Source organism: Ornithorhynchus anatinus, chromosome X3, assembly GCF_004115215.2.
Source record: "Ornithorhynchus anatinus isolate Pmale09 chromosome X3, mOrnAna1.pri.v4, whole genome shotgun sequence".
NCBI classification, from domain to species: Eukaryota; Metazoa; Chordata; class Mammalia; order Monotremata; family Ornithorhynchidae; genus Ornithorhynchus; species Ornithorhynchus anatinus.
In genome coordinates, this window is record NC_041751.1 from 12,338,360 (window position 1) to 12,361,411 (window position 23,052).

The window sequence follows — 23,052 nt, forward strand, 5'->3', positions numbered from 1 at the left end:
TTTTATAGTTCTATTTTCTCACTTTCTTAACCCAGTCAGGATCTGGGTTCTAATCCTGTTCTGCCACTTGTCTGCTGTGTGATCCCGGGCAGGTCATTTAACTTGCCTCAGTTATCTCACCTGTAAAACGGTGGAATAAGACTGTGAGCCCCATTTGGGACACGGACCGTGTCCAATTGGACACAGTCCAATCAGATCATCTTGTATCTTCCTCAGCACTCAGTATAGTGCCTGGCATACAGTAAGCCCTTAAACTAGTCTCAGCATTAAGCAGGAGCCTGGGAAAGCTCAAGAACAGACCATGCACTAAAATGAGGACTCTGGCCATCAATAATGAATACAAAGGGGGATGAGGCTGAGAGAGATTTTAAGAGGTCAAAGAAATACCCTGCCAGGAGTAGGATTTAAACCTAGGCTCCAGAAGCGGCAGTGTGGTCTGGTCGAAAGAGCATAGGCCTGGGAGTCAGAGGACAAATCCCAGCCCTACCACTTGTCTGCTGTGTGACCTCGGGCAAGTCACTTTACTTTTCTGGACCTCAGTTATCTGTAAAATGGAGATTAAGACTGGGGGGCTCATGTGGGATAGGGACCATGCCCAACCCGAATATCTTCTATCTATCTCACTGCTTAATACACTGCCTGGTGCCACAATAAGAGCGTCATAAAATAAGTAGAAAAAAGACCAGAGCATAAACTGTTGCTGGCAGGTAAGTCGACAGTGATTTTCTTTAGGAAACAACAACTGTTTCTTTTGGTGAATGGAGAGACCCAGAAATCTCCCAACTGCAGATAGCCGGCAGAGAGGGATCACAGCTGAGAGACACAGCTCTGACCTAGGTATAAATAGAAGTCAGCCCAAACCCAGATGAACTTTCAAACGCTGACCTTACATCTCTCACACTTCCCTCTAGTGGAAAATGATAAAAATACACACAACAATTCAACCCAGTTCATCTAAGGGTAGATAATAATGTCGGTATTTGTTAAGGGATTACTACGTGCAGAGAGCACTGTTCTAAGCACTGGGGGAGATACTGGGTAATCAGGTCGTCCCACGTGAGGCTCACAGTTAATCCTCATTTTACAGATGAGGTAACTGAGGCACAGAGAAGTTAAGTGACTTGCCCACAGTCACACAGCTGACAAGTGGCAGAGCCGGGAGTCGAACCCATGACCTCTGACTCTGAAGCCGAGGCTCTTTCCACTCAGCCACGTAGATGAATACAAGAGTCGCAATTAGGATTTTCTCAAAGACCCACATTAAAGTGTGGAAACGGGGAGAGGCTACAAATGCATTTTGAATTCAATCCTGTCTACTAAAGTCATCACTTCTTGATTTTTCTCTCCTCTCCCACTTTCTATTGCCCAGATTTCTATATCTGAAGTAATAATAATATTTAAGGTATTTGTTAAGCTCTTACTATGAGCCAAGCGCTTTTCTAAGTGCTGGGGTAGAAACAAGTTAATCAGACTGGACCCAATCCCTGTCCCACATGAGGCTCACAGTCTTAATCCCCATTCTACAGATGAGGCAACCGAGAGAAAGAGAAGTGAAGTGACTTGTCCAAGATCTCCCAGCAGACAAGTGGTGGAACCAGAATTAGAACCCAGGTCCTTCTGATTCCCAGGCCTGTGCTCTATCCACTAGGCCACGCCGCTCCTCAAAGTGTAGGAAATCTACACTGGAAAGGTGAGTGGCAAGGGAGAGTTTGGGGGAAAGGAGGGAAGGGGTGCTCAGGAGAAGGGGAAGACAACAAAGTCCAGGGAAGAGAGTGGGAGAGAAGTCTTAGTGAAAGCCACCAGAAACCTCTGCAGCTGGTAGTCCATTACCCTCAGTTTGGAAAATCCAGCAGTGCCAAGAGAAAACAGAAGTACCCCAACTACTTGGGTTCTAATGCCGGCTTCTCCACTTGTCTGCTGTGTGACCTTGGGCAAGTCACTTAAATTATCTGTGTCTCAGTTCCCTCATCTGTAGAATGGAAATTAAGACCGTGAGCCCCAAACGGGATAAGAACGGTGTCCAACCTGATTACCTCGTATTTACCCCAGCGCTTAGAACAGTTCACGATACCTAATAAGCACTTAACAAATACCATTTTAAAGAAATTACCAATGAAATATCACATCTAGAGAGGCGGCATAGAAAGAGAACCTGTATGGAAGACAGCAGACCTGGGTTCTATCACCAGTTCTGCTACAGGATTGCTGTAACATGGTGATAATACCTGCCTCTCCCATCCTCTCGGGTGTGGCAAAGAAGAACATGCGATAATTGATTTGAAAGTGCTTTGGTAAAAAAAGCACCATATACGAAGTGTCATTTTTACTACATTTAAAGAGCAGAAACCTATGGAGTGGAAGAATCACCTCTGGATTAAATGCAATGAAAAAATCTTGACTAAAAGTGAAATGTCATGTAACAACAATAATTTATTTTCTTGAGTTTCCCCTTTAGTCTGTAAACTCCTTGTGGGTGAGGATGGTCTGTAACTACTCTTTTGTATTGTGCTCTCCCAAGTGCTTAGTACAGTGCTCTGTACACTTTAAGCTCACAATAAATACCACTGATTAAGTTTTAGAGAGTTCACAATGCTTTTGCAATATAACTAGCCTCCCCCAAATTCCAAATTAGGATGCTCGGCAGGTCAGATTCATTAACTAGTAATGCGAGGACCCATTTTTCACAAACGTCTGAGGCTTTGCTTCTTTATTCCACGACAGCACTCACGACCCTCCACCCTCACCCCCTGTCATCCCTTCCTTGCCCAGACATTCAGGACTGGACAGGGGCCCAACCAGTTGAAAACCATTCAAACGACCACCCTGATGAGAAGGGGAAAGTGCTCAATCACACAGGAAAGTTTTTAATCCCAAATTGAACTCTATTTAAAGATACAGAGCTCTCGATCAATCAGGAGTATTTACTGAGCACTTACTGCATGCAGAGCACTGAACTAAGGCATTGTGAGAGTACAACAGAATCAGCAGACTCATTCCCTGCCCGTAAAGAGCTTAAAGTCTAGAGGGGGAGACAGACGTTAAAATGAATAAATAAGTGATTTATAACATTTAATTTAAAGATATGTATACAAGTCCTGTGGGGGTGGGGCAAATATGAAGTGTCCAAAGGTCACAGATTGAAGTGCACAGACTAAGTTACTGGGAGAGTACAGAGATAGCAGACACAATTCCTACCTTCAAGGAGCTTACAGTCTAGCATAACAAGCACTCCCTTTAAAGACAACCAAGTGTTTAAGGATCCCAATCCCATTTAAAAATGATAATTATTCAAGTAGTCTGAAGTGTGTTTATGCAACCCCAATCATGTTAGTTTTTCTTACATTATCAGATGAGTATGTAATATCCGAAGGAGCCATACTGCATTCTTTAAATTATTTAATATAACAAGGGTATGAGGAAAGGAAAAAAAAACAGACATTGAGCTCAGATCTCTGCAGATAATTATAGAGTCAAGGCACAGGGAAGAACTTCAAAAAGCTATTACAATAACAACATCTACTTAGACTGCATTCCAACTACAAACATCAGCATATTGGGTGTTTAGAAGCATTTCAACTTCTTATAACTCTCATAACTCTATCCTGGAAAAGGACTACTTTTTTCATCCTCAAAGATGTTACCATAACAAAGCTACCTGAATTGAATAATGAAGTCAACAAAAACCCCATTATAGTACCTGCCAATTGCTACAAAGCTAAGTATTTTTTTTTTGTTAAAGAAATGTATTTGCCAAAGATACTCCACTTTCTTTCCTGAGCCAGAAGGCATGAGAAAATACGGCAAGCTACCTGAACATGCACTTCAAATGCACAAGCTGCTATTTTCTTAAATTTAAGATATTTAGAGGAAATCTCCTGGGTACTAAACTTCATTTTAGCATAGTTCTCTTAGAGGTAAAATCATCCTTTTAAGAAAGTATCTCTCCAACAATACAAACCTCAGAATGCAGCTTTCCAGAAAAGTTTTTATGCCCCATCAGTAAAAAATCCTGATTCTGGTCCATTAGTAGAAAAAAAAAATCAGCCTAGATCTTCCTGTTACCATTTTCCCAAAAGTTCTGTTTCAAACACAAAATGAGCTACTGTTCTCCCAGGTCCAAGTTGCTCTTCCACTAGCCCAGTTTCCAAGACAAGATTTCTCTAGCCTCGAGGCTAAAGAAAAGATTGGCGGGGTGGGGGAGGAAGAGGGAGGGAGGGAGGGAGGATTTTCAGCAGCTTCCAAACTAAATCTCACACAGCTGTTGCTTGAATGCCTGTTCCAGTCTGATCAATGAATAGTCTACATTCATCTCTTAGGGGGAAGACCAACAGCTTTCAAGTGACTACGGTGTCATTTCTAATAAATGGCAGAACTCCAAATGGTTTTAAAAATGAATATGCTTTCCCCTAGTTTTCAACAGGACAATACTGATATTAAAGAAGCTGTTTGATCACAGCCTCTGCCAGACACTTTGCAGTCAGCTCTTTTAAACAAAGATATTTTTGTCACCACCCTTCCTTTCTCAGTCATCTGAATCTCTTACGGGGATTTACTTACCTGAGAAAAACAAGCCTTTTTATAGTCTTATTTAATGTCTGGCAAACTGTGTTGAAGCTTTCTTGCAGTAAATACACATTGAGTACTGTACTGCTGAGTATTAAGATTATAAGATATTAAAGGACCCTCTCTCAGCTTTTAGTCATTTTATCATAGCGTACACATCATGAGTTGGGAAGTATAATCAATCACAGAATTTGGTCCCTAAACAGAACTTATACATTTCTAAATGTAAACTTTCAGCAAAAGTGTGAACCTTACACTACAGAGAACTTGCAAAATGTCAAAGAGAATATAACAACATGAGTCTTCCTTCACTTCATAAGAATGCAATTCTTGCATTATAGGAGAAAGGGGTATACTTTTCACCCACGCTCTCAATTAAATCATGCAGTTAACGGGAATCAGCATGCTCTAGTGGAAAGAGCACGGACCTGGGAGTCAAAGGACATGGATTCTAATCCTAGCTCCGCTATTTGTCTGCCGTATGACCTGGGGCACTTAATTTACCTGTGCCTCAGTCACCTCCTCTGTAAAATGGGGATTAAAATATAGGCCATAGACTGTGACCAACCTTGTGTCTACCTCAGTGCTTAATTCAGTGCCTGGCACATAGTGTTTAACAAATAAAATTAAAAACAAAAATCTCTCCCTCATGGTTGTCACTTTTTAGTAGTGAGTGAAGGGTCTAAGAAGGCCTTTTCAGCACATCACTGCGAACCCACAACATAAGGTACTTTTGCATTCTCTATTCAACTAACTTATTATTCAAAAGGAATGGGCAGGCTGGCTATACAATGGGAAGATTCAACCTAAACATTTTTAGTGCAGAAGCCAAAAAACCCAAAATCTACCTAATTTTCTAACCTACAAAGTATGTTTGGGAAAAGACAGTAAAATAGGCTACTTTGGACAGCTTTCCAAAGCAGGCGGCAAAATCTGCTTCATAGATAGTGCTCTCCTTCAGCTTGAAGATGATGCTGCTGATAGCGAGCCTGGATCCAGGAGTGTGAGAGTTATTGAGAGAAAACCTTTTACACCCTCACCATTGTGACTCCATGAATACAGACTGAAACAAGGTTGTTCCTATTCTCAGTTTACTATCTTCTATCCCATTAACAGAAGCAAAAAACTCAGCTTTTCATTCCTGTTCCACTGCTCTCTCAAAAATAAAAGACACTTGGATAAAGGGTCAGATTTTAACCATTTTTAAGTGCTCGATTTTTCTGTAATAAAGTTGAATCAGGGCCAGCTACAGATGGGAAGAAAGTGAAGCACCTCCATTTACAGTGACTCAACAATATTAACGTTCTATCAGTCACTTCCAGGCACCACTCCCATGATAAAATGTTGCCCCACCCTTGATCCTTATGAAGGTGGGGCAAACTATCTTCTTATAATTTGAACAGGTAACCAAGGGGGCTGAGCGAGTCAATAGTCAATTGATAGCATTTACTGAGCATCTGTGTGCAAAGCCTTGTACTAAGCACTTGGTAGAAGTACAATAGCTGGACTAAGTGGCAAATTGAAGGCTACATGCTGGGCCTCCCACTTTCAGGGAATCCTACTGGTTGCAGCCTAGTCCTGGGAGGCAGCTACAACTAGGCCTTTATTAGAACTGTTACAATTAAATTGTAATATCCTCAAGGGCAGGGATCATGTCTACCAACTCTACAGTATTGTACTCTCTCAAGCGATTAGTATGGTGCTTTACCCTCAGTAAGTGATCAATAAATATAATTGAGGCACTTTCCATGGTCAGGCAGAAGATCAGGCAGCAGCAGAGAACCACTGACCCACAGTAAACACCCTCCGTCCCCCTCTCCCCATCCTACTCAGAGCTCCTCAGCCCCTCCTCCCTACTGCTAGGTAATAATGATGGTATTATTTGAGCACTTGCTTGTTATTGTCAAACACTGTATTAAGCCTGGGCTAGGTACAAGATAATCAGACAAAATCCCTCTCCCACACAGAGCTCACAATCTCAAAGATGAGGAAAGCAGGTACCTTCTCCCTATTTTAGAGATGAAGAAATTGAGTCATAAGAGGGTTAATTGACATACCCAAGATCATTCAGCAGGTCAGAGGCAAAGCTGGGATTTTTTTTTGGTAGTATTTGTTAAATGCTTACTACATGCCAGATACTTCACTAAGATTGGGGATAGATACTCAGGTTGGACACAGTCCCTGTCCCACACAGGGTTCACAGTTTTAATTCCCATTCATTCATTCATTCATTCATTCATTCATTTAATCATATTTATTGAGCGCTTACTGTGGGCAGAGCACTATACTAAGAGCTTGAAAAGTACAATTTGGCAACAGATAGAGACAATCCCTTGCCAACAACGGGCTCACAGACTAGATTTTACAGATGTGGTGACTAACGCACAGAGAAGTTAAATGACTCGACAAAAATCACAGCACACAAATGGCAGAGCCAGGATTAAAAACTGCAGCTCCTAACTCAAAGTCCCATGTTCTTTACACCGGGCAACACCATCTCTCATAAAGCTCTGAACCAAGTGCTCCCACTTGCCCATCATGTGAAGAATTACCTAATAGTCTTTGAGAAAAATCAAGATGTTTTCACGTGAATATCCAAAATCCCTCTTAGGAAAATAATATTTTCCTGTTTCCTTTTAGAGACAATTTTAAGAAGGACACCTGATCAAGAGGTGATTCGTCAAACAAATTCAAAGCAACCCTTAGAGGCTACCACTTCAGAAGCAGACTCAGAGGAGTGATGGAAATTACAAAATGCTCATTCTGGGGCAAGTCAATGAAATCCTCCTACCTTGCACTGAGGCTCCTCCAGAGTTGTGCGCCTGAAATTAACAGAAGAGCAATGTGAAACCCAGCACAAAATAGCTTCCTGCCCTTTTTCCTCCTTAGCAGTTATCCAAATTATTTAAAAATCTACTCTCCAAATAATTCTGGTAAACTTTTCCTGCGCTCTCCAGTCATACAGTATTCACCAGTCATATAGGCAATAATGATGCTGAGATTAATTTTGTTGAAGTGATGCTAAGACACCCAATAATTCCCTAGACAAAGGAAAAACAGACATGTCCTCTTCCAATTAACAAGAAAGGAGTGGCTCTCTTGGAACAGGAGCATCTAAGGGTCATGGGATCCAAGGAGGCGAAAGCCAAAAACAGTGTTTGGGAAGCATGAACGAAAAACATGATACAACAGATGCAGCATGGCCTAGAAGATAAGAGGACGGGCCTGGAAGTCAAAGGACCTGGGTTCTACTTCCAGCTTCACCATTTGTCTGCCATATGACCTTGGGCAAGCTACTTAGCTTCTCTGTGCCTCAGTTACCTCATCTGTAAAATGGGGATTAAGACTGGATGCCCCTTGTGAGACAGGGACTGTGTCCTACCTGACTAGCTTGTACCTACCCCAATTCTTAGTGCAGTATCTGGCACATAGTAAGTGCTTAGCAAATACCATTAAAATAACAAAAAAACCCCAAGCTGGGGGATAGTTTTTATGTGGTTTAACATGGCCAGGATGGAGAATCCCACAGCTGTCCTTAGGATCACAAATTAACTATGGCTAAATTTTACCTTCAGTGGAGATTCCTTACAACCTGCAGGACAATTAAACATACCCAGTTTAATACTATATTCCAGAAAGTTTTTATGCTGTCCTCCACCTCAATCAAACCGTTTAACAAGGCCCTGGAGGCAACTAATGATTTCCCCTGTTTGACTTTATACATATTAAAAACATACATATTAATATATTTAAAGTAGAGCTTAGGAGAGAGGTTTTTAGCCAAAATTTAGGGGAATTCTCTGATTGTCAGTTTCTTTGTGCCATAACAGCTTCACCCTCTACTACTTGGCCTGGGGCCAGGGCTTCCACTGGGAGCTAATGAAGTTTTTCTTTGATTCAAGCAATGAAGTCACGACACTGGGTCTGACTTGAGTCTCATTCAGCCCTCCCAGAGACACACTCATTATATTAGTGCCCAATTAACGGGCAGACTCCCAGGCTGCGACTCCTGAAAGGCCTTGTGTGTTTGTATGCCAAGTATCTTGGGGCTGGAAGAACTCTTTGTGTTGGAGGACTTTATTAAAGGGGAAACAAGAAGGCAACTGCCTTTCTCCATGAAAAGCTACAAAGGCCATTAACTCGGTAATTAATAGACGTTCTCCTTATGCTCAACAACCAGAACCGTGATTTTCTGAACCATCAAACTGATGAAAATTCTGTAATGAAATAATCTTCCCTGAATTTACAGCTATTCCATGTAATGAGGCCACTGCTCTTCTCCCAGGGCCTAACAATCTCCTGGGCGTCTCCTGAGGGAACGACAAACAAGACGGATGATGGACGGTAGCCCTGCTGAAGGTGCAGTAGAAAGAGCACGGCTATGGGAGTCGGCGGGCCTGGGATCTAATCCTGGTTCTGTGCCATTAACGGTGAAGGTTTCTGAGAGAACCCCCTACGACCCAGCAGGAATCATAAAAAAGAGCTGGCTAATGTGGGTGGTGAACGCTGCAGCGGTTACCAAGGAAACCGCCTGCTGGTTTCTGGCACTTTGGTCTAGCTACAGGGCCAAGCTGAGGTCAGAGAGGCCATAAATGGATCCTGCTCATACAGAAGCTCTGCGTGCCCTTCGCAGTGTGCTGCAGCCCAGCCCGCCTCCTCACTCACTGCTCCATGCTGCAGCGGGAACATGACTGGCAGAGATGAATGCACTAGGCAAACCACCACCATGTTCATCAATCCCATCGCGCAGACTCTCATGACCAAGACTCATCCCTTGCTTTTGGACAAAAGACTCCATGGATTGTGCAATTTAAAAAAAATGCATTTTGCTTCAGTTCTGACAAAAGCTCACACACACACACACATACACACTATTTAAAATAGGTCGATCAACTGTACAGAATGTACCGAGGAGTCAAATGATCTTAAACTGTCTTTAGCAGGGAAGGAACTCTTTTCTTGGTAAAATGGAAACAAATAAATCCGAGAAAAACAATCACTGTTGGTGAACCAACTTACCTCTTAGCCTAGACAGGATCATATCCTTGAATAGCTGTACAATTACACATCCAAGAACCATGAGAGAAACCAGATGATACACTCTCCAGGGTGTCAGCGCAAGGAACCTACGATATACCAGAGAAACATCATTAATTCAAATCTGACTGCGAAATCTATAAAAAGTATTCACTGAGTGTCAACCGGGTGCCAAGAACCTCCGCTAAAGTGTTTGGAAGAGTATATGGTGCCTGCCTCGGAGGAGCTTGAAATCTAGCACTGAAGGCAAAACTACAACAATTTATGTATAGGAAGGACAAAAATGAATTTTTAGGAAAGTAGGTGCTTCAGTATTAAGGTATACGGAGAAGGATAGAAATGGTTGCATGGTTGGGCAAACCTTAAGTTCGCTTTTTAATGTTATTAAGGTTCTCTTTAAGATGTGTCCAACCCAATTTACTTGTATCCACCCCAGCACTTCGTCCAGTGCCTGGCACATAGTAAGCACTTAAATACCACAATTATTATTATTTTCTTCTTATTATTATTAATAAATGTCCCGGGGTGGGAGACGGGGGCAGTGATTCAGCCAGGGCCCCCTGGCCAGGAGGAGGAGGTAGCGTTGGCTTCCGGCCCTGGGTGGCCCAGCCCAGCAAGGTCGGCGCCAGCCCTGCCACCACAGTCATCCGCTGAACCGCTCCTTTGAAAGAACAGCCTTCGATGACACCGAGACAGTTTTCCCGAGCCGCGGTGGAGAGCTCAGAGCCCGACGTCGGGAGCTTGGGATTTGGGTGATTTCTTTTCCCCCAGAAGCCCTTCTGTCACTTCTCCAAGCACCCTAAAGCTCATCTCCAACCCACTCTCTCAACTCATCCCCCTCTCCTGCACACCCTTTCACCTTCCAAAACAGCTTATGTAAGCTACACTCTTTGAAGCCCCGCCACATAGTAATTCATTCATTCATCCATTCAATTGTATTTATTGAGTGCCTACTGGATGCAGGGCACTGTACTAAGTACTTGGGAGAGTACAACAATGAACAGATACGGTCCCTGCCCAGGACGAGCTTACGGTCACAGTGAGCTTCATTCACTTTATGAAGACGGGCAGCAAGTCTGCCAAACCAATCTCTGATTCTATTTCCTCTTCTCTAACTCCCCAGACTGGCCTCTTCACCGCACCTTACTGCTATTTAGCCAAATTCCTAGCAATGAAAGAACATTCCCTCCAACCCCTCAATCGTTCAGTCGAAGTGGAATGAAATTGTAGCAAAGACTTTTTCAAAATAGTAGGTATTACTTTTTGATGCTTTCAAAAATTCCAGGAGAGTAGTGAAGACTGAGCCCTGCTTACAGAAACCATGTTGTCTTTTCTTTGGTAGGCTGGGTTTTTATAAAATCACCCGACCTATCATTTATATCAGTGTCTCTCTCCCCCTTTGGACTGTAAGCTCTTGTGAACAGGGATTATATCTATCAACCCTATTTGATAGTTCTTTCCCAGGTGCTTAATACAGTGCTCTGTATACAGTAAGCACTCACTGAATATCACTGATTGGAGAAGCAGCGTGGATCAGTGGAAAGAGCACGGGCTTTGGAGTCAGAGGTCATGGGTTCGAATCCCGGATCGGCCACTTGTCAGCTATGTGACTGTGGGCAAGTCACTTCACTTCTTTGGGCCTCAGTTACCTCATCTGTAAAATGGGGATTAAGACTCTGAGCCCCACATGGGACAACCTGATTCCCCTGTGTCTACCACAGCGCTTAGAACAGTGCTCAGCACATAGTAAGCGCTTAACAAATACCAACATTATTATTATTATCTGTCCACTGCAAAAACATTTTGGGTATGGTTCTCTCTCACCACCTTCCTGGGTAAAAATTTAAGAAATAATTCATGGAGCTCCTCAGCTATTATCCTTGAGTGCACTTTTACCTCACAGTCATCAAGTTGTCCTTTATTTTTATGGTATTTATTAACCACTTTGGGGTATATGCAAGTTGGACCCAGTCCCTGTCCCACTTAGGGCTCACAATCTTAATCCCCATTTTACAGATGAGGTAAACGAGGCACAGAAAAGTTGAGTGCCTTGCCCAAGGTCACACAGCAGACAAGGGGTGGAGCTGGGATTAGAACCCAGGTTCTTGCTCTATTCAGTAGACCATGTTGTTTCTCACCTCTCACACCTTAGGTGGTTTCTTGATGTTGATATACATGAAGAGACCTTTATTAATCAGACTTGGCACCCCTTGCTAAACATTATTAAGATTAAGGTCATATAATATAATAACAACAATAATAATGGTGTTAAGTGCTTACTGTATGCCTCGCACAGTTCTAAGCACTAGAGTAGATACCATGAAATCAGATCAGGCACAATTTCTGTCTTAAAAGGGGCTCACAGTCTAAATGGGATTTAAGCACCATTTTATAAATGTCACAGAGAAGTTAAATGACTTGCCCAAAGTCATAGAACAGGCAAGTGGCAGGGCTGGATTAATCAGGTCTCCTGACTCCTCGTCATGTGCTCTTTCCACCAAGGCCATGCTGTTTCTCTCTCTGCACATCTTTTAATTCAGGGCTTTCCTGTCCAACTTCCCCGGGGGGCTGAAGGATGGGGTGGTGGTGAGGGCTCTAATGCAAGGGAGCTATGCAGGGTGCCTACTCATTTTTATCATTGTTATGTAGACGACATATTAGCCATGCTTCAGATGGGGTATTTTTTTCCAAACATTCCAGATTTTTGCAGGTTTCCTTCAGCTTTGCCCTAATTAACATCCACTCATTGGAGAACATTGAGCACCTACTGAGTGCACAGCACTCTATTAGGCACCGGGAAAAAGTACAAAGATAAAAGTTCCTATTTCATATTTGGGGAAGAGGTTTTCTGTAGCCTTCGCTCTCTGACAAGTAAGATAAATTTAATTGCGTGAGCTGTATTTCAGAGTGACTTGCCCATACATACTTATTACATCAGATCCTCCCCACCAGATTTCCACAAAAATCATCAATGGTACTTATTGAGTGCTTACTATGTGCAGAGCACTATACTAAGCGGTTGGGAGAGTACAATGCAATAGAATTGGCAGTCAAGTCCCCCGCCCACACCGTGTTCAGTCTAGAGGAAATTTAAAATACATGATCATAATAATAATTGTGATATTTGTTAAGTGCTTATTATGTGCCAGGCACTGTACTAAGCACTGGGGTGGATACAAGCAAATCGGGTTGGATAAAGTCCCTGCCCCACAGGAGGCTCGTAGTCTCAAATCCCACTTTACAGGTAATTGAGGTAATTTACAGATGAGGTAACTGTCAGCGAGTTGGGGAAAAGAGGGCTTAATCGGGGAAGGCATCTTGGAGATGTGACCTTAGTAATGTTTTGAAGGTGGAGAGAGTAGTGGGTGGTCTGGCATATATGGAGGGGGAGGGAGTTTCAGGGGTCGGCGGCGAGATAGACGAGAAGTAAAGTGACTTGCCCAAGGTCACACAGCAGACAAGTGGCAGAGCCAGGATTAGAACCCAGACCTTCTGACTCCCAAGCCCATGTTCCATCCGCTATGCCACGCTGCTTCTTCACCCATTGACCCTCTTGTTTTCTGTCGGTGCCAGGTGGAAATCCTTCGGTATTCCTGTTTTTAAAACCCTGACTAAACTTTTTCCATTCTCATGCTATCATATGGGACTGACTCCAAAGTCTTACTGAAATGCTGCTGGACAACATGACTCAGCAAAGGAGAAGAGAGAAATGTAGGTGACACAAATAAGCCACAAAATTTAAAAACTCATTAATAACAAGGAATAGATTTTGTTCTTCACATATGTGTCACCACAACACTTCCTCAAGGTGTAACAGATCTCACTGCGAAAGTTAAAAATGGTTAAAAGCAAATGTCAAGGCGCTTTTTCTGAAATTTTTTTGAAATGCAATAATAAAAATCGGAATCCTCTAGAGTCTTAAAAGGATGTATTGAGCTTCATTTGACTAGTTAAGTCTTTTTCCAAACAGCCCAACAATATAATCCTACTTTCAAGTTGTTTAAAACAGTGAACGACTGTAAGTTCTCTTTTTAAAAATAACTCTAAGATGAGCTCCTCAGTAAATAAGCAGGCTTCGTTCTATTCCTTTACCCTGGGAGAGTGCAATACAACAGAATTGGCAGACACATTCCCTGCCCCTAAGAACCTTACAGCCTAGAGCGGGAGACAGACAATAACACGAATAAATGATTTATAGTATATAATTTAAATGATTTATAGTATATAATTTAAAAATATGTACGTAAGTGCTGTGGGGCTGGGGCAAATGTCCAAAGGTCATGGATTGAAGGGCACAGAATGATGCAGAAGGGAGAGCGAGTTGGGGAAAAGAGGGCTTAATCGGGGAAGGCATCTTGGAGATGTGACCTTAGCAATGCTTTGAAGAGTGGTGGGTGGTCTGGCATATATGGATGGGGAGGGAGTTCCAGGCTAGGGGGAGGATGTGGGAAAGGGGTCGGCAGCAACCTAGATGAAATCAGGGCACTGTGAGTCAGCTGGTACCAGAGGAGCTGAGTTTGAGGGTTGGGTTGTATTAGGAGATTAGCGAGGTGAGGTAGGATGGGGCAAGATGATTGAGAGCTTTAAAGCCGACGTAAGGAGCTTCTGTTTGATGCGGAGGTCGATGGGCAGCTACTGGAGGTTCTTGAGGAGTGGAAGACATGAACTGTATTTCAAACACAGGTTTCATCTAGATCTAACTCGTAATCAACTGCATTTTCTTTATGGCATTTGTTAAGCACTCACTATGTGCCAAATACTCTACTAAGCACTGTGGTAGACACAAGATAATTGGTTTGGATAATTATCCCAAATAGGGCTCACGGTCTCATTCCCCATTTTACAGATCAGATAACTGAGGTATAGAGAAGTGACTTGCCCATGGTCACACAGCAGACGAGTGGCAGAGTCGGGATTAGAACCCAGTCCTCCGACTCTCAGACCCATGCTCTTCCCACTAGGCCAGCTGTTTATTTGATAATACTTCTTTTTCTTACGTAATGGTGGAATGCCCAGTCTCATGAAGCCTAAGGATTTATCAGATTGTTGCTTAAACTGCAGAAACATACATTTTTCTGGGAATATATACTATTTTCTTAAAAACAGTAGGGGGTCAAATGACGTTTGGCTCTTTAAACAGCATAGGCTTTACTTCTTAAAGTCCAGCACTCTCCCCAAACCGGGAGAAGACATCAAGGAAGGGGCACAGGCTTTTCGATATTACCCAATGGTTGAAATCAAAAAAGACTTGGAGTTTGGCCACTGTGTGATATTTCTGGTTTCTCTTTTTCCAAAGAGTTTGAACACCCCATATGGAGGAAGAAAATGCCTAAGAAGAGATAAGACAAATCACTAAACAGAAAATGTAACTGTCCACTCAGCTGTTCCTCAAATTCGGCTATCCTTGGAGAAAGCTCTTCCATTTGGGCTGTGACTTCACTGAAGAATAAATTGAAGGAAAAAAGAAAACCAAAATGAATCGCAGTGAATGAATCGCAGAGACCCAAAAAGTCTTTAAAAAAAATTGTTGGGAATCTAGTAGAAATACACCAGTCAAGCTGTTTGTCACCAGACCACCGCATTTTCCATTAGTTCACCGATAACTACCATGGTCAACTTCTATTCCCTCCAAGACAAACCCAGTTTCTCCCTCTGCTCCTTTAACACTAATCCCAGAGAACACAAGTGTAAACTTGCAGCTACAGTTCAAATACACTTCAACTCCCAGGAAAACCTTCCAAGATGAGGGTGAATAGAAATGCTCTGAGGGAAAGAGTTGAAAGAGCAGATAATTACAAGGCTTGTTTCAAAGCTGTGCAATTTGGTGTGGAGGGAAGGAAGGAGAGATAGAAAAAGAGAAATGGAGAAAGAAGGAAACAATGAAATCCATGCAGGGGATGGGAAAATGAGACAGACTGTGTTGAAATTCTTGTTGGCCTATCACCCGATTTCTTTCAGGTGTTGACTCCATTTGCTAATTTGTCAATTTGACACACTATAGACAGGAGGATGATGCTGAAAAATGCAGATTTTGTTTTTCTGTTGTGGGGAGGCTAGCGCAGCAGGGTGAAGTGTTAGCAAACTGGAATCCTCACAGTTGTTCAAACCTGCTTCTCCCGTCAGCAACTTTTTTTGCTTCTCCTAAGAAGATTATAGGGTATAAAATTTACCATGGAAATTTAAAAGGTACGATTAGCAGAAGCTATTTGCTAAACTCTTGGTAAAGTCAATGACAAATTCTTCAAGCGCTCTACTATGAGAAAGAAAAATAGGAAAGCTACCTTTTTAACATGTTTAAGGGTACGTAAACTTAAAAAAGTAATAAAATCAGTGTATTTAAATTGTTTTTGCACTTTGCGGATTTTTAAAACAGATAGCAGAGTCCTAACAGGAAGGCCACATTCAGACAGGATTGATTTCAGTTGCCTTTAGGGCGGAGGAGATATTTAAAGGTGTGTCTCCAAGGCACGGAACCCGGATATGGATATCATTTGGAAACCGACATTCTTACAGTAGCTTATGCAGTGTCACAGAACTTCCCAAACTGCATCTCACTGACCAAACCTACAACCCTTGCAATTGCTCTTCCCATAAGCGATCTTCATTGTTCTACACAGGAACGAGGCCAGAAGCCAGGGTATCTGATCTCTGGAAAAAGAAATGCAGAGTTACTCTTGGCTACCTAAAAAGGATCAAGTGCCACTTTCTTTATCAGATGACTGTTCAACGCCATGAGCCAGGTAGACACAGTGATCCAAGGCAAGTGATGGAATGGGGATACAGTACAATATGTCTGAAAACCAGTTATTTACGCTGCTAGGGCGTAACTACAGAATCCCAATCCTGCTCTGCCAAACAAGGCATAGGTAACTTTGAAATGAATACAATAAATCCAAAAGAAAAAAAAAGAGCTCTCTTGGGCACTTACTACTCGGTATTAAAGCACGGATACTTACTTTTTGTTGTTTTTGTAGTAACTTTTGACAATTTGACTATAACATGATAATGTAACAGGGAGGCCAACAGGCCTGGTGCTAAGAGGTGCGTGGCTCAGAGAAAGGAGAGGAAGAAAGATGTCACGCTCAATCCTCTTTATGACATCACATTCATCTCCCTTATTATGAATGGAAAGTGTATTCAAAAGTCCTCTCCGATCTCTTTCTTGTGTGTGCGTACACAAAGATAACCACTAGGAACAGGCTCTAATTAAAACCAGGAAAATGGATTGTTCCCTCAGCAGAGGTGTACCTCGTTTCCAACGGAAACATGCTTCTCCCGATATTACCGTCTGAGATTTGTGACAACTTCAAATATTCAAACTGGAAGGTTGAGGCACATAGATAGCAATGCCAGAAGTAGTACTGGGGAAAAAACTCAATTTAAATCATTTGTTTAGGTATTGAATCGATGCACATGTGGAGAAGCAGTGGGGTCTACGGGAAAGTCCTCGGGCCTGGGAAGCAGAGAACCTGGATTCTAATCCCGACTCTGCCACGGATCCGCAGTGTGACCTTGGGCAAGTCGCTTAATGTCTCTGTGCCTCAGTTCCCTTATCTATAAAACAGGGATTAAGACTGTGAGCCCCATGTGGGACATGGACTGTGTCGAACCTGATTAGCTTGTATCTACTCCAGCACTTAGTACAGTGCCTGGCACTTAACAGACACCTTAAAAAAATAAAGATGGCACTACCGTTAATAACCTGATCATTTGGATCTACTCAGGACAGGCAAATTGCTTCGAAGTACCAAGTGCCCTGTCGGCTGAAAGCTTCATGTTTATTTAGGACTCAAAATCCAGGGGAGTAGGCTTGCTGTTGCCCTCAGCACTTCTCTTGTAGCTGCCGGGCAATGACACACTGCAGTTCAGGAAGTGCATGGTTAGCAAGATTCTTTATTTGCCTGTCCAGAGGGATTAGGGGCTAGGATTATACCAGGCACAGAGAGCACTGAGTTTCACTGTCAGTTTCCAGACCTTTCTTCTTGAAGTAGGACACTACAGTGGAATCCTTGAAATGCTAACACTTTGCTTCACTGTTCCATATGTCGAGGGAAAGGTCAGCTAATACATCTGTGCATTAAACACCCCTATTTTTACGCTGATTTTAATCATATTTGAGTGCTTACTATGTGAAGAACACTGTACTAAGCGCTTGGGAGAATATGAAGCAACAGAATTAGCAGACACATTCCTTGCCCATATAGTCTAGAGGGAAGACAGAATAAAATGATTTCTGAAGGGATGCCAGACCAAGTTACTTTACTATTTTTTCTGAATTTGACTGGGATAGTTACTTTCACCATGAATCTATGGCCACTGGTTCACATTACAGCCAGTAGACTCCTCCACTAGACTGTAAGTTTGTTGTGGGCAGGGAACTTGGGTACCACCATTGTGTTGAATTGTACTCTCCCAAGTGTTTAGTACAGTGCTCTGCACCCGGTAAGCACTCAGTAAATACCATTGATGGATTACAAAGAGTTCTTTATAGTTGATAGAGCCCCATCCTTAATGGGAGAAGCCATGCTTCATATCACTGGAGTGTTGCTGTCATCTTGATAAACTTTCCTCTTTATGACGAGGACAGAGGTGCTTGCACATTTTTAGCCGTGTGCTCAGGGCCAATTTCTTTAGTGGGGAATTTTTAAAAAATCTATTTCTAAGATCACTACTGACTCAATAGCTTTGGAGCAGCTTTGAAGCAGTATGGCCTATCAAGCACAGGCCTAGGAATCAGAAGGTCCTGGGTTCTAACCGCGGCTGCACCATTTGAGTGACCTTGGGCAAGTCTCTTCACTTCTCAGTTACTTCATCTGTAAAATGGGGATTAAGACTATGAGTTCAATGTGAGACAGGTACTATGTCCAACCTGATTAACTTTTATCTTTCCCAGCACTTAGAACAGTGCTTGGCACATAGTAAATGCTTAACAAGTACTGTAATTATTATTGTTATTATTTGGGCAAGTCAGAGGTGGATGCCCATCCTGTGGAATGTGAGGAAAATTCCACCGGATATTTGCTAAAGGCACGATGTGCATAAGCCTGACTAGTGGATAGAGGGCGAGGGGCAGGAGGGCGAAGAAGGGGCAGGTGGATGAGGGAACCTTTTGATTTGCTACTTTAATTGGATGTCAAGGACTGTCAAGTCAACGTCTTCATACAAGAGACCTCTTGAAGAGTTCGTTTAGTTTGTCGGTCACATTCTCTGATTTCTGACGCACGATGATCTCGTTGCCCTACAGAGAGAAGGCATGGAGTAAATTACGACAGCCACACAAGCCATTGTCTTACATTTAAAGTGAAAATGGCTGGATACCACTACCATCATCTTCAGTGTTTAGCCAGAAATAGAGCTTTATATGGCCTGTGAAAATACAACCTGAGAAGGTTACTCTCTAGAAACACAGGAGCGTGGCTTAGTGGAAAGAACATGAGCCTGGGAGTCAGATGACCTGATTCGAATCTTGGCTCTGCCACTGGGCTGGTGTGTAACCTGAGGCAAGCCACTTAACCTCTCTAGGCCTCAGCTTTCTCATTTATAAAATGGGGATTCAATGCCTATTCCCCCTTCTACTTAGACTACGGGACAAAGACCGTGACCTACCTGCTTGACTTATATCAATCCCAATTGTGAGAACAGGATTGGTACATAGTAAGCACTTAAAAAATACCATAAAGTCCTCTATTATACTGTAAACTCCTTAAGGACAGGGATTCCTAGCAAACACTATGGTACTGATTAAATTTACTGAAACGATGATCAAAAGTTACATAAAAACTCATCCACTGAGATGCCTACATTCGTTTGTTATTACTACAATACATTATTGCTACATCAATCATCTTTATTAAGCACATACTGTGTGGAGAGCACTGTGCTAGGTGCTTGGGAGAGTACAACTGAATTAGTACACCTGATCTCTTCTCAAGTAGTTTGTCTAGAAAGGAGATAGACCCTAAAATACCTTACAGATAGGGAGTATAAAGATATACATAAAGTGCTACAGATAGTGGGGTGCATACACTGTGGTGCTTAGGAGGTATAAAATGCTGAAGTTGCAATTGGTGGGGAAAATAGGATAGGGAGATGAGATAAGATTCACAACATCCTGTTTAGAAAGGCTTTGAAGATGGGAAGAGGAGTGGTGTGCCATCTGAGAAGGGAGGAGTTCCAGGCAGAAAGGATGGTGTGACCAAGAGGACAATGGTGAAGGAAGAGAAGGAGGCCTGGAGATAGCAAGTTGATTTGGGAGGTACAGGGTTATTGTGGGAGAGAAGTAAGGCTAAGTAGAGTGCCGACTGAGAGTTATCAAAGCCAGTGGTCAGGAGGAGTTTCTGCTTCATGCTGAGAGGAATGAGTAACCTTTTGAGGTTTCTGAGGAGTGGGGAGACAAGTGCAGATGTTTTTGAAAAGTGATTTGGTCAGTAGAGTGAAGTAAGGACTGGAGAGGGGAGAGACTGAGGTAGCAGGGAGGTTAATGGGGAGGCTGACACAATAGTCAAGTTGGGAATAAGACTAGTCCCAGGGCCAGCGTGGTGGCCGTTTAGGAAGAAAAAAGAGATGCATTCTGGAAAATATCCCACTCACCGACTCTATGAAGATAGAACACTAAGCCAAAAGCGTGCAAAAAGAAGGTATAGATAGTTTCCCATAGGAAGTAACACATAGTGCTTGGAATATAAATGGGGTAAACGGACATATTGAACAACATACTACAAAAATCAACAGTCCAAGATAATGTGAACAAAGTAGCTAAACGTAGTTCTCAGGGGGAGTCCTTGTTCCTCAGGGCTATAGGCACAGTCTATGCTGGAGAGATCTGCTATCATGAGAAGCAGCATGGCCTAGTGGAAAAAGCACCGGTCTGGGAGGCTGAGGGCTTCGGTTCAATCCTGGTTCTGCCACTTGGCCTGCTATGTGGCCTTGGGCCAGTCACTTCACTTCTATTACCCTTCAGTTAGATTTTTGAGAACAGATGTGCTGGGGCTGAGACTGAGATGCTACGGCCTGTTCCCACAGCCAAAAACATCTCTGAGGAGAGGGATGTTTCCTCCTCCAGGGGCCTTCAAAGTCTCAGAAAAGTCAAGAGATCGGGGCTGTGTGCTGGGTTTCGAGCACAGAGGCTGAAAATCCCTACTGAACTCCATGCAAAGAAACAAGGGCTGGAGAGCCATTGAGAGTGGACTTTGGTGGCAGTGGGGAGAAAGACATCAATACTGAAAGTCTCCAAGGAGGTCCATCCCAAGATGGAAGCCAAAGATCTGCCCCATACTCTACTTCTGGCTGTTGGAGTGCTCCACTGGGATCCCAACCACTTCCTGCAGTTGTCAGCTTTATTAATCAATGGTAGTCGATGAGCCCTAACTAAGCATTTGGGAAAGTACAACGGTTTCTAGACATGATCTCCACCCACAAGGAGTTTACAGACTCCAGGTGTTAAAATAGATTCTGGACAAGGGAAGCAGTAGAGTACAAGAATATGTACATAAAGACTGTGGAGCTGAGGTGAGTACGCAAGTTCTTAGGGAAGACACAGCCAAGTCCACAGACGACGGAGGACAGATAGGAGAAATGAAAGGCGTGTGGAGGAGATGTGATTTTAGGAGGATTTTGAAGGTGGGAAAAGTGGTGGACTGTCAGATATGAAAGGGGAGGGAGTTCCAGGCTGGAGGGAGAACATGGGCCTTAAAAAAAAAGTCAATCAATCAACAGTATCTATAGAACACTGGACTAAGCATGTGACAGTGGATTCCTGAGTAAGGGACATGATCCCTGTCCACAAGGAGTTTACAATCTAATGTGGGAGACTGCAGGGAATGTATCTGTTACAATGTACTCTCCCAAGCGCTTAGCACAGTAAGTAAGCACACACTAATTTCTGAATAAATGACTGATACACAAGCCATTCCCAGAACATTATGATCAAAGGGATGAATAAATAAGCGTAAATCAAAACTATTCATAAATGCTAAGGGCAGCAGTTGGATGGGTGCTACCTGGAAAGGGTTACATGCTCCCGGAGTAAAAATTACCATATGAAGTTATCAGGCCAGTTTATGTCGTGAGAAAGGCAAATATACCAAGGCTATTGGATTTCATCAAAAAGAATGGACAGTAACATCCCATAAGCCTGTGGGCAAGCAAAGTTTCCGTCAATGCTGTTGTACTGTACTCTCCCCAACTCCCCACAGTAAGCACTCAAACATCATTGATTGAACCAATATTCAAATCTCAGCTCTATCTTCATAACGTCTCTAAAATCATTCATTCGTTCAATGGTATTTACTGAGCACTCCTTATGTGCAGCGCACTGTACTGAGCGCTTGGAAGAGTACAGTATAACAATAAACAGACACATTCCCGGCCAACAACGAGCTTTCCTCTCCAGGGTGCTACCATGCTGATCCAAGCGCTTATTTTCTGTCTTGACTACTGTGTCAGCCACCTCTCTCTCCCTCCTCCAGTCCCTACTTCACTCTGTCGCCCAGAAGAGTTGTAAATAAGCTGTTTGGTCCACACCTCCCCATTCCCTAACCTCCAGTGATTGCACATCCATCTCTGCATCAAACAGAAACCCCTTACCATCATCTTTAAAGCACTCAACTCAGGAATTCCCTCCTACCTTACCTCACTGATTTCCTATTACAAGCCCACACACTTCACTCCTCTAATACCAACCTACTTACTGTACCTTGAACTCACCTATCTCAGCACCGACTCTTTGCCATGTCCCCACTCTGGTCTGGAACTCCCTCCTACTTCATATATGACAGACCCCCACCCGTCCCACCTTTCAACCCTTATTAAAAGCCTATCTCCCCCAACAGTATTTCCCTAACTAAGCCCTCACCCACCTTCCCCCACGCCCTTTCCCTTCCCCTAAGCACCTCAGTCGGTACCATTTAAAGACTTGGCCCCCTTCCCGTCAGCCCACAGCACGTACGTTCATAGCCATAATTTACTTTAATTCCCGTCTCGCCTTGTAAACTGTAAACTCCTTGTGAGCAACTCTGATGTACTGTACTCTCCCACGTGGTTAGTACAGTGCTCTGATCACAGTAAGCTCCTTGTGGGGAGGAAACCCATATACCAAGTCTGTTATATTATACTCTCCCAAGTGTTCAGTACAGTGTCCTGTACACAGTAAGCACTCAATTACCATCGATTTGAAGGGAAGTGGGATTTTTATTTAAGGCAATAGTTGTTTTATGTTAGTCATCTGTTTACACAATCTGCACCGCTTTGAAGAGAGGAGATACAAAATGAGATTAAATCATTAAAGGATATTTAAAGGGAAGCACAGTTGTAAAAGAAAATAATCTAGGAGTTATTTATAGATCATTTATTGGCTAAAACAATTAGGATTCAGCTTAACCACATAAATCTTCAAAGGCATTAACCACTGTGAATGAACGGTGATAATAATCATTATTATATTAAGCACTTACT

The 23,052-nt window shown here is 42.9% G+C and overlaps 1 protein-coding gene across 2 annotated transcripts in view; it reads right to left on the minus strand.

The window, feature by feature from the left end:
• The window catches only part of RETREG1 (reticulophagy regulator 1), a 79,261-nt gene that overhangs the window by 53,041 nt on the left and 3,168 nt on the right, over positions 1 to 23,052 (minus strand). Inside the window, exons 1-4 of one of the 2 annotated variants that reach the window (XM_029053882.2) lie at positions 16,557 to 16,640; positions 16,112 to 16,248; positions 9,583 to 9,689; positions 7,355 to 7,385 (exon numbers count right to left, since the gene is read on the minus strand). In XM_029053882.2, coding sequence (XP_028909715.1) covers positions 7,355 to 7,385; positions 9,583 to 9,643 — 92 coding nt within the window. In that variant the 5' untranslated portion in view covers positions 9,644 to 9,689; positions 16,112 to 16,248; positions 16,557 to 16,640. Of the gene's footprint in view, positions 1 to 7,354; positions 7,386 to 9,582; positions 9,690 to 16,111; positions 16,249 to 16,556; positions 16,641 to 23,052 lie in introns of those variants that run through there. The other variant, XM_029053881.2, reaches the window with a different exon arrangement.